The sequence below is a fragment of the Lutjanus erythropterus genome, chromosome 19 (assembly GCF_056507025.1).
Source record: "Lutjanus erythropterus isolate fLutEry1 chromosome 19, fLutEry1.hap2, whole genome shotgun sequence".
In the NCBI taxonomy this organism is placed as follows: Eukaryota; Metazoa; Chordata; class Actinopteri; order Lutjaniformes; family Lutjanidae; genus Lutjanus; species Lutjanus erythropterus.
The window spans coordinates 16936425-16949089 of NC_139335.1; the positions used below are offsets into that span (position 1 = coordinate 16936425).

At 38.5% G+C, this 12665-nt stretch overlaps 1 protein-coding gene across 3 annotated transcripts in view; it reads left to right on the plus strand.

Moving 5' to 3' along the window:
• Positions 1-597: 597 nt before the first annotated feature.
• arhgap17b (Rho GTPase activating protein 17b) overlaps positions 598-12665 on the plus strand; it is a 34691-nt gene continuing 22623 nt past the window's right edge. For 2 of the 3 annotated variants that reach the window (XM_084743483.1, XM_084743484.1), the window contains exons 1-2: positions 598-988; positions 8139-8178. In XM_084743483.1, coding sequence (XP_084599609.1) covers positions 936-988; positions 8139-8178 — 93 coding nt within the window. In that variant the 5' untranslated portion in view covers positions 598-935. The remainder of the gene's footprint in view (positions 989-8138; positions 8179-12665) is intronic. The other variant, XM_084743485.1, reaches the window with a different exon arrangement.

The window sequence follows — 12665 nt, forward strand, 5'->3', positions numbered from 1 at the left end:
AAATGACTTTGCAACTATTTTTGTAATCAACTAACCAATATAGTTATTTACATCAACCAAAAAATGACAAATATTGCCTGGTTCTAGCATCTACATTTTGAGAATTTCTCAGTTTTACATGAGTTTAAAATGAATATATTCAGGTTTTGGTCGTTTGGTCAGACAGAACAAGACATTTAAAGGTGTCATTTTGGACTCACAGAACTTGCAACAGGCAAAATTAAATATTTATATTATATATATTAATACTTATATATATATATTCATGTTTGTAAAATGTGCCCCATTAGTTCAAGAATTTAGTTCTTGCTCAGTTCTTGTTTTCCCTTTTCTCTCTATGTTCATTGTTGGGCACCAAAATACAAAGGCAAATCCCTTGTAGGCCTCTGTGAAAACCTACTTGGCATTAATTTCTTTCTGATAATTTACCACTATAATGTGATTTTCCATCATTTACTTCAGAAAACAGCTTTCTACAGTCCACTAGAAGATTTGTGACTGTGACTTTGTCATGACCATGACAGGCCAATAGCTGAGTCAATGTTTTTTTTCTCTCTTGTTAAGGTATCACATGTCACCGTTGGGCCCTGCAACATACTGTAGGGAAGTAAACGCACTTCCTTCTTCCTACCACACTCGTTACACTCAAACCAGTTTAATAGGAAGTCTGATATTTCTTGGCGATGGGGACCCAGAAGCTCGTCAGGGACTGTTTGTACTGACTTTTCTGCTTTTTGTCTCCGGCGAACAACCAATGTCACCGTGTTTAATGAGGAAAGCCGCGGAGTTGTAGTGCGTTAAAGTGCTCGGAGCTCTTTCTGCCACAATGGCTGCGACGTAGCGCAACTTTTGGGTCCACGGTGGATGAACGAGTGCGCTCCGAGGCGCCGCTGACTTTTACTGACTCGTAGGAGACGCAGAGGAGAAGAAAAAACATGAAGAAACAGTTTAATCGCATGCGGCAGCTCGCCAACCAGACCGTCGGAAGGTGAGTGTTTATTTTAACAGCAAACACTGTTGCAAGTTGATGTCACGTATTTGTGTTGTGGCAGGCCAGCGCTGTTGTTCCTTCCAGTGATTAGACAATATTCCGTGTTGTCCTCTAACATTGTCATCTGTCGGAAGGGCTGGGCTACATTTGTGTGCGCAATAAATACCTAGTGGTAGTTTGTGAAGTTTGAGGAAAGTAAGTCTGCCAACACGTCACATGCGCCCTGATTTTTTTTTTTAAGTGATTTTGAGAACAGTTAAAGGAGTTGGGAAAGTTGAAAAACTTTCAGATGTAAGTGCAAGACTTTCCATGTGAAAAACACACTAAAATTCTCCTACCAACTATGTGGAGTTTTATTGTAGGGCTGGTCAATATGGCTTTTAAATAATATCTCGATATTTTAGACTAATCCACAGTATACAATATACTGGTCATTTTGATACAAGTTTTGTTTAAAGTAGCACACTAATAGGGCTTAGAGATATAAACACAACCAAACATCACAATTTTTTAAACCAAATTCATTAATATTGATACTGTAACAATATTGTAGGGATGATGATTGGTGTTTTCGCAAAATATTAACAATAATATTCTTGATAATCATCACTAACTTGATCAGTGAGTTAAGAGAAGTAATGGAACAGCTAGTACAGGCTGGTAGGTTCAGAAGGATAGGCAGTATATAATGATATCCAGAATCTTAGATGATATCTAGTGGCATTCCACAACATTGATATAATATCGATATATTGCCCAGGCCTAAATTATACTGTGTCTGTGGTAGTAATGAGTCAGTGGCTTCAGTAATTTAGGGCTGCTATAGCCAGGGGCATAGTGGAGGGTCAGCCCAAGTAAACACAGTTTATCCACCTCTTTGAAATGAAGTTGAGAGTTTTCTTAACTATTTTCATATCAAATATATCAATCAACAAGGAGAGAAAAAGTTTACCCACCTTGTATTTACTGCTCTACCTCTGGTTGTAACTATTTTCATTATCTGCCTGTTTTTTGATGTCCAGAAAAGTTTAAATGCCCATCATAAGTTCTGTGGGCCTGAGATCTTCAAATGTCTTTTTTTTTTTTTTTTTTACTAACGAACAGTCTGAAACCCAAATATATTCATTTTAAAACCATAAACAACTCAAAATTTAGATGCCAGCACTGGGGAATATTTGGCTTTTTTGCTAGATGGAATTACTAAAACAATTAATTCATAATCAAAATAGTTGCCAAGTTAGTTTACATCAGTTGACTAATTGACTGACGGATTGTTTTAGCTCTGATTAGATTGATTAATCTCTATGGCTGCTTCAGAAGTAATTCACCATTAATGATATATTCCACTACCACTTGCAAATTTGTCATTTTGTAGTGCTGTCCGAATGTATAGTGAGAATTACTATCTCCTAAATAGTGGACTCAAAGTATCCCATAATGCATTGTGAAAAGTTGTGTGCAACTCATGGTCACAAAGCAAGTACTATACACCATCATGCATCGCACTGAAAGAATAATGGCGATGACTTAATTAACAGTGTTTTTCTAAATAGTGAGTGCACCATCATCCTCTACACAGAAATCCCTAGATAGTGAGTTGGGAGTAATGATTGGTTGTGGACACAACCTATGTCTCTCAGTATGCCGGAAGACAGAATTCAGGGCCCACAGAACCCAATTCACTTCAAAGTGATGCGCCTAGAGGTCTTTACAGTACAAGTACTGTTGTTTCTGCAGTTGTGGGCAGGGGTGTGCACACAAACACATATTTACTGATGTGTGATGATATTGGCAGTTAGTTTACACACATATTCACACACACAAACACACATAATATCTATACCATCTCTTTCATTTTATCGCCGTCCCCACAGGGGTTTCCAGCCCTGTCCTCTATCAGCAGCCACCGCTGAGATGGTGTCTCATTATCGCTGCATTAATAGTGTCTTCGAATGATGATGCACTTCATAATGTTTCTTCACAATGACTTTCCGACCAACAGCCTGTAGCCACTGGATTCCTCACATACATTCCTCCATATGTTGTGCAAGAGCAGTAAAACTGCAGTGAGCACACTGACAGCTTGCTTACTGAGAGGCAGAAGTGATTGCAGGCAGGCACACACCCACTGTGGATTACTGCAGGATGGAGTTGAACATGTCAGATCATCCTTTGGTGCCATTTGTAGCACTGCATGAGTAAAACAAAGTGGGAGTTAGGATGTTTTAGCGATTAGCAGCATCATGCTAAATTTAAAAAGTTGGTTAAAGTGACATTATGCAGTCAGTGAACACTTAAAGGGAAACTTCACTTTTTATGTGGATGTTCAGTCGGTGTCGATGGCAAATCTAGTCAAGTGAAGTGGTAAATTCATCAGTGGAATGCAGACTGTTCCAGCTTAGCCAGTGGCCATGCCAGATAAGCATTTTTGTTACCTAGTATGTTTAGGCCAAGAAAGTTTTAGCTATAGGCTAGGGAGGTGATACATGGCAACATGGGTGTGGGTGTCAGAAGCTTGCGGCACGACTCCACCGGTAGGAAAACTCAGCTTTCATAGCCAGTATAGGAGGAATTTTTTTGCTTCAATTGACTACATTTACCATCAACTGGATATCCACATGAAAAGGGGTGATTTTTCTAAGGCTGCAATTAAGAATTATTTTCATGGTCAATTAATCTGTTGATTATTTTCTTGATTAATCAGTGGGTTGTGTGGTCTATAAAATGTCAGAAAATGGTGAAAGATGTGGATCAGCGTTTCCTAAAACCCAAGGTGACATCCTCAAATGTCTTGTTTTGTCCACAACCCAAAGATATTCAGTTTACTGTGAAAGAGGTGCAAAGAAACTAGAAAATATGCACGATTAAGAAGCTGAAGTCAGAGACTTTTTTTCTTAAGAAATGACTCAAACCAATTAATCAATTATCAGAATCCAATTATGCAGGAGAACTTACAGTGGCAGCAATTCTTATTTTCAGATAATTATACACTAATGGAAACACTCTTATGAATATTATATTCCGTTTCTGCCAAAAAAAAAACCCTATAAATTTTACAAACTGGACCTTTTACTTAAACATCAAGTCAGAGCTCCAACTAACAATGATTTATTTTATTATCAATCAATCTCCAAATTCTTTCCATTAAACAATCCATAGTTTGGCATAGAAAATGACAAAAAAATGCCAGTTGCAACTTCCTAGAGCCCTGGGAAACATCTTCAAATGTTCTGACAGACAAACGGTCAAAATGGGTGCTTATAATTTTTCTGCAAATTCAACTAATCATTTTTTGCTCTGCATATTTTTGAGGACACAGAGTTCAAGAAAAGGCATAAAGTTCCATCATCATAAAGATGCGGGTCCATTTTTTGATTTTTGTTATTGATTGTTTTGCCTAAAGTGGATTCAAAGGGTTGACAAAGAGTCACCATTCTTCCACATATAACCCAAATGAAATGTTAATGAACATGGATTTTAAAGTGATTGGCTGTCTAGCACTAGGATGACTGTTTATTAGGGCTGCACGATATGGTTAAAAAAAAAAAACTCATTGCAATTATTTTTGACAAATATTGTACTTGTGATGATGAGCATTTCTGCATCATAATTTTAAGTTTCGCTGAAAAAAAAAACAACCTTAAAATCATGTTGATGCAACATTTGTTGTCTGTACCAACACACTTATTTTCTTATATCTGGAGAACAAGATTTGTACGTCAGGACACCCCTTTAGCACTACAGGACTTCATTAAAAAGCTATTTAATCACATATTCTTCTGAAAAATTGCAGCGTCTGGGATTTAGATATTGTAGTTGGACATAGTTCGATAATATTTTGGTGAATTATGCAGCCCTAGTTTGTATCTTTTTCACAATGCGGTGAATTAGTCTCCCCACACGACAGTTTGTGATGATGTGGTTCTGTGTTTGGCACAGGAAGGGCCAGGCATGGAGGGTTTTTGTGGAGTAAGCATTTCGACAGTGTTGTCGGGGACACAGTGGAGGGCTGGGGACGTCACGCAGCCACAGAGGGGTTTTTATTTATAAAAGAGGAACCCAGTTTGATTTACATGTTCTTAATAAGGAAGAAGCAGTGTGATTTACATACAGTTTCAGTGTGGCACAAGCTTGCATGGTAGCAGTGTTTGAGTCTTTACACACCTCCGGAGAGAGAAGTTTACGCTTTTGACAAAACTCTGATTTGGGTTAAAAACAAAGGCAGTTAAACATCATTTTCTCACTGGTTTAGTAATCAAAAGTCCCCTTTACATAATACACAGTTACTAATCCACTCTTTCTGTCTTTCTGAGTTGTTTTTGCTCCAACTTTTCTTTCAGGGTCTGGGCTCCAGCATTGTGAGAGTCTATTCTTAGAACAATAGCTGCTGGCCAGAGAGCCAAGCTGTACTCCAGTCAAATCAATGCTAATTCAATATTGATAGGAATCTAAAGATTGCTCATGTAGCTTTTTCCTTCAGAGACGAGCCTGTAAAGCCCTAATGTGTAATGTGATCATGTGGATCAGTGTGTAGGTATTCTGGCTTCAGATCATATCTCACACCATCAAATATATGTAATAAATCTCCGCCTTTGTTGGACTGTTAACAAAACAAGCGGTCATTTAAACAAATATGTTATCTGCCTGTATTTATGCTGTTGTTTTAAATATCAGTTTTGAGTTTTATCCATGCCTGGAAAAATCAAAAATTAAATCGAATCATGGCCTCAAAATTTAAAGTCAAATCGAATTGTGGATCTGGAGACTCGGGACAGACCTAGACATGATGCCGTGTCTGTTAAAGAAATCAGAAAGAAAAGCAGTAGACGTAGACCGGAAATTCAAGAGGCCACAGATATATACTGAGGAGGGCTGGGTAACAGTAATTTGTGGTAACAACGCAGGAACAATACTTGAGTTTCAGCACCTATATCTGAACAATAGGTTTACTTTTATCAGTACCTTTGTTTGAGAAACAAATAAAGTTTTTCTTCAAAATAAAAGAAGCCAAAGATCACAAATGATAAATGTAAATAAAATAATATAAAACAGACTAAATTGTATGTAAATGTGGAACTGTCTGATCAAAGAATAAGTGAGCAAGATTATGAATCTGACCAGACAAGGGCAAAACAATTATTTTCCTTATCAGTTGATCGTTGTTTGGCCCATAGCGCTTAAAAGAGAGTGAAAAATGCCTTGAACCCAATTTGTTGTATGTTTTTTCAAAAGTTTGTGTTTTGTCTTGCCGACAGTCTAAAGAAATCAAAAGATATTCTATTTATTATGATTTAAACAATATAAAAATCTCTGCAAGAAGTAATAAATTGTTTTTGTTTTTTTTTTTGCAAAATAAGTTTAGATATCTTGTTAAGATTGCTTACATATAGCTCTACACCTTGTCTTCATTTAATATTCAAGGTTTCATGAATATGCGAATAGACCAACAGAATCTCTTCGCTCTTTAAAATATCGGCTCATGGTGCGAGCTGGTGGCAGCAGCCAAAGACGTTTTCGATTAACAGTGAGGATATTTTAGGCATAAGTGACGTAAAGCTGTGTCTGTAGAGTATGACTTACAACAGCATTAGGTAATACCTCTTGTGTGGGAGAGGGTTAATTGATCCCTGTGAGATTTGAATCTATAGTGTGGGTTTACTCGGGTGGAGGGGCGGTCTGCAGGGATTTGTGTGTGTAGACACCTTTGGTGTATTTTTCAGATATCGACAGGATGAGTGATGAGCTCGCCTGCTGCATTTCTCAAGCTCTGCAAAATTCAAACCAAGAAATAGAGAACAATGATTGGCCTGAAATGGGCAGAAACCTTATGTCTTATGCCTTATGTCAGTTGCGACGGAGGCGATTTTGGATTATTACATTTACAACATTTCCTAGAAGTTTCGAAGTGATGTCACTGTCCTCTTTTCCACAGACTGTGCTACAATGTACTGCCAGTGTGTTCAGTGTGTTTCAGACATCAACAATCCTCCTCCACACAAATACACTCACCTCAGTCCTGTTGCCATAACAAACAAGGTGCAGATGACACAACAGGAAGTGTGTAGAAGAATCCGGCAGGTCCATCATGGAAAACAGCCAGAGGCATAAGTTGTGCATTTGTGCATACATGTTGAATATGTGTGTACAAATGGTACCCAGTTATTCACATGTCTCCTGACAAATCCCACATTGTTAGGTGGCCCATGATGTGACAGCATTTTATTGTGGATTTAAGCATATTTTGCACTGTGTAACTTTGCTGCAGGCACAAACTGTAGACAGGTTGGGCTAGATAGACTCTCCTGCTTCAGTTTGATGGTCTTGTTGGAGTTTTAACAGCAAGTGTGGTCTTGTTTAGTTGAAATACAACAGAATACATCACAGTATGTCACTGCTGGAATGCAGAGTAGCAAAACATGTCCAAATAGTCCATATTACTTGGGCCTAGACACACAAAATTGTATTTTGTTTTGCAAGTCAAATTTCAGGCAGGACAGTAAAAACTGAACCAAGTGAACACTAATATGATATATATATTTTTTAAATAACCATTTAATTAAGGAATATTAAACCCGGGGTACCAAACTTTGATACCTTTTTGGTGCCTATCAAAGTGCTTCAGTGCTATCGAGTATTGAAAAAGGCCTTTCGATATCTAAGGGGTTTTGACAGTTATTTATATTCGTTGTTTAGTCCAATATTGTACAGATATTCTATCATTTTTCTTCATTTTAGTCCAGTTATCCAGGTTATGTAAAGTGTTCAGAGTAAAAACATTTTCTCCAGCTGCTCCCAGGTCTTTGAACAGCCTGTTCCTTCAAAGGGAGTAATTATAATGTAATGTGTAATGTAATTTTGTTCAAATGGATTTTATAGAATAGGTACTGAAAAAACGTATCGTTCAGGAAGTGGTATTGAAGCCAAGGTGTCGGTGTTGGTACTGGTATTGAAAATTTTTGAATGATGCCCAGTTGTAGGCATATCATGTAGTTTTAAGCATGGTATCGAAAAAAGTGTCAAAGTATTGGTACTTTTGACAACCTTATTAAGTTGTGTCCGTTAAACTCCTAGGACTGCATTATATTATATGTCTTTATTTGCTGTCGGTGTTTGAGCTTTGGCTTCTTGTTTGTGTTTCCCCCCACAGGGCTGAGAAAACTGAGGTGCTGAGTGATGACCTCCTACAGGTGAATATGACTTTCTTCTTCTCTATCGCTGTTCATGTACATCAACTGCAGACACAAAATGTATCTTGTGACACAATGACAGTTTTACTGGAAATAGTCATGATCTCCCTGGAGTATAAAGATATATCATAACACAATATTTCACACTATAAAAACATGATGATGTATTGTTGAGTGGCTAATGAAATCTCATAACCTGGCTCCCAAACTGGGTACCTGATACTGATTCCAATAACTGACCTTTGCCTATTAGCTGTTAACAAGTAGGGATCTGATAACAGTTTGTTTAAAGAAAAGTTGTTGTTGTTTTTTTAAACAACTTTATGCTACTAATCTTGTATGTATGTGCTGATTGTTATCATTTATGTATGGTGTAGCTCAGGTTAAACCCTTTGTAAAACATGAAAAAATACCTACAGAGAATGAATGCCATAGATCATGACTTTGCCATCCTGGGGAAGAAAATGGCGTACGGGATGTTGCTGCGAAGTAGCAGGTTCTGCCACCTTCAGTTAGTGTAGTTCAGTTTTTTTTTTTGCATGCCCGCATCCATGAATTTATATAATAATTTACATATAATTATAGAAATATAATTTATATATTAACTGTTACACAATGTTTTTGTGAGTCATCTGCTGGGTGCCCGACCAGGTGCAGGACTTAATATCATTTGTCATAATAAACCATGAGGTTGTATTGTTGCACCCCCAGCAGCTACCTCAAGAACTGGCACAAAATGTTCACAGCTGAGTGCAAATGTGTGATTCAGTGTCTGTCACTATCGACAGGTGTTATGTCCTGTTTTATTTTACTATGTCTGAGTGTAAAAACTGCTCTGTTAGAATTTGTTCTCTGGAAGAGTAAAACACGGAAGTTATCAAAGGAGTTACAAGTTGTGCACAAAGCCTCTGTTAAAGCCATCATGCCTTAGCAGCAGCTTGTTGATGCCAAGTCTCTCTGCAGTCTTGGAGTACAACTGCTGGCATTAAAAACACCACTGGGGGAGTCTTTCATTCAGTAATGCCTCGCCTGCTCAGAGGTTTGGCGCTGCAGGAAAAGTGGCTCGTGGTTTTCCACTCAAGACGAACGTTGGCAATGTTCTGTTATCTTGAAATCATACTAGATGTGCGTTGAGTGTGTGTTGGGGGATGGGAGTTTTCTGGCTAGTGAAACTGTGAGATCACTGCTAAGAAAAGAGTGTGAAGAAAGACTGAAAAAGACAGAGTGTGTTTACAGAAGAAAGGAGCGTTTGTGGAAGGAAAAGTCAAGGTGAAGTCTAAAGCCTCTCATTCAATTACAGAAGTCAAAGTTTTATGACATGCAGCAGTGAACTATGAACCCCATGTGGTCCGTACACACACAACACAAACACTGGGTGGTGAAAATGATTATTTCTTGTCTAATAAGCAGAAATACATGCTTAAGTTATCAGTGGACTTGCTTTTTGTTTAGCTTTAACGGTGCTAATAGTTAAATTTAGATGTGTATACTTTGTCCACAAACTGACCCAGCCCTTCCAGAGAAACGCTTTCTCTCGTCTTTGGTCCTCGTCCTAAACGACAGGAGCTTTTGTGCTGTGTTAGACATTCCTTTAGCTGCAGCTCTCAGTGAGGAATGTGATTGTCAGGCGGTCAGCTTATTGGAAGTGGTTGGATGTCTTTTAGCTTAACAACAACTCGAAGTTGCCTGTCAGAGTCTGTGGTTTAGTGAAGCCAATCAGGATGCACGCTGCTCACAGTCAGTTTCCAGATTTGCAGCCTGATTACAGTCATCTCTATAAAATGTGCAGCTCTCCAGTTTACTAATTCATAGTCCAGTGAATCACTTTCGGCATTTTAATTTAATCACATTAGCTGGGAAAGTTTTCCCCCTCTTTCCAAACATGAGTGAAGAAAGAATAGTTTTTCCTTCCTCCACCTCCTCATAAGCTCCCACACCCCCTTCTCTGAACCGTCCAACTTGAAATTTGACACTATGATTTCCATGGTGCCGTAGTAGCCTTTTCTCTTCCATTTTCCATAGTCCTTTGCATTGGCTGAGGCATTTATCTTGTTTGGACATGTCCTGCCTCAGTGGGAAAGCTGAAGCCTTTCAGACCTGCCAGGCCTCATACAGAGTCAGGCTACAACTGTTCCCATATCTCAGTATTTGAATACAGCTTTGGATACACAATGTACTGTTATTGTTGTGGAGACTGGAGCATACTCATATCTGATACTCCATGTTAAGCAGGGATGTATCTGTCAGCTAACTAGATAGTGAGCTAAACACGCAGCTTCAGCACTGGCTCAGTCTGTTGAAGGAAGAGTTTGTCATTTTGGGAATAGGCTTATTTGCTTTCTTGATGTAAGTAAGATAAGAAAATTGATACCACAATATCTGTATTCTAAATAGTTAGCAAGAGCCAACATATAGTTAGCATAGCCTAGCACACAGACTGGAACCAGCTTGCCTCCAAATATCAGTAAAGCCCCTTTTACACTGGACAAAAAAATCCACTAACATGTGGCTTTTGTCTTCAATGGGAAAAGGTGACTCTACTGTTGTCACGGGTATTTATTGGTTCCATCTCCAATTGGAAGTGATGTAATCATGACACCCGGGTGGACAGTCTTACTTTCACTCTTTTTTGGTTGAGGTGATAAAAACTTTAACCCTAACTTTGACTCTCCAGCACAGCAGAGTTGAGCTTGCATGAAGGTCACATGCTCGTCTTTAGTTGAGCATTTGAACAGTGGATGTTTCATTCCCTAAAAATTCTTTACAATAAAAGTACCCCATCTTTTTGTTATTGAAAAGCGGCAAAATCAGGAAATGTTTGGGTTTAATCAACAGTAACTCAACATGACTCCAATACAGCTGAAAACGAGCATGAAACTGTAAAATGAAGCAGATACCTGAAAGTACAAACAGCATTGTAGGAGAGAAACTAAACTTCAAACCACAGAGATTCAGTTAGAAGCTGCAAAAGTACTGAGGACTGAACACACAGACACTTTGAAAAATGTCTCTCTCTGGCTACTCTGGCTACAGCTCCTTAGTGTGAGGATGTTTGCTGCTTTTCTTTGTCATTCATGATAGTAAATGAAGGGTTGTCATGTTTTGATTGTTATTTGGACAAAAGAATTTAAAGACTTTGGACTCTTACATTATAGACTAAACAGTAAATGAATTAATCGTGAAAATAATCGGAAGTTTTATTGAATATAAGCACCTTTGGACAGAACCAGATGTTAATGGTCTTTATCCTAAAATAAGCTAACTAGCTGCTGGCTGTAGCTTATAATTTTCAGATAGGCATGAGAGTGGTATCAATCTTCTCATCTCACTCAGCACTAGAAGGAGAATAAGCCTATTTTCCAAAATGTCAAACTATTCCTTTAAGCAAATATGACTATTGTTGCATTTGAATCTTTTTTCTGCTTTGTCATCAGCTAACCAGACAGTTAGCCATCCTGCCAACAAGGTCAGCCAGTCAGCCAAAGCAGCTCCAAGCCAGAAAACAAAACTGTATCCACCCGCCAGGTTCCTCTGTGACTCACGAAACGTTCCACATTTTCTGCTGTGGCGGGTCAGAGGTCGGCAGCTCGCTCTGTTCACTGTTTTCATTGCTGTCCGGGGAAAAAAAGATGGCAGTAACTGGCTTGTAAACCTTTGGACAGCTCCATAAGTGGAGAGGCAGGCGGAAGGGATTGTAGTGTGTGTGCTTGTCTGTGTCTGTGATCAGGGAGTTTTCCTGCTTTTTTTTTTCACTCTTCAACTCGATTACTTCAGTTTGTTAGGGTGTTTCTGAGTCTGTTTCTATAATTGAGTTTCTCCCCTCGAGGCCAGATTTCTTCTTGTGAGCACAGTGATGCCCGCTGCATGAGGCATTAGACTGGCTAATTGAAAGTTAAGATCATCAGACTTCTTTTTAATGCGTTATTATTTTAAAAGGGGGTTATAGGAGCGTTTTTCATTACTGTGCCAATTTGTCAGAATGTTATAAGAGTTCCAAGAAGTGAGGTTCTACCTAGAACCATGTGCTTCATCTTTTAAAGAAAGGGTTTGTCAGGGGTTCTTTGTAAGATGAACAGTTCCCTTGAGAACCCTTTTCATCCAAAGAAATCTTTTTTGATGAAAAGGGTATTTTTGTTGAAGTCCTTGAAGAACTTCTTTGGAAAGGATTTATCAAAGGTTCTTTGTACCATAATATAAAAGGGTTCCTTGTAGAATACTCCGGTGGGTTCTAGATAAGACCCTTGGAATATAAAAAGGTTCTTGGTAGAATCCCCTAAGTATGTTGTAAATAAAGCCTCTGGAATTTTTAAAAAGGTCCTTGTTTGCACCCTCAGTAGAAAGGTAGGGAAAGTTTCTAGACAGAACCCATCAGTGAGGGTTTTGGGTGGAACCATAACACCACAGAAAGGTTCTCTGTAGTTCTGGGTGAAACCTCTCACAGATGGTTTTAGTTATAACCCTTTATGTTGGGTTTTGGGAAGAAGTCC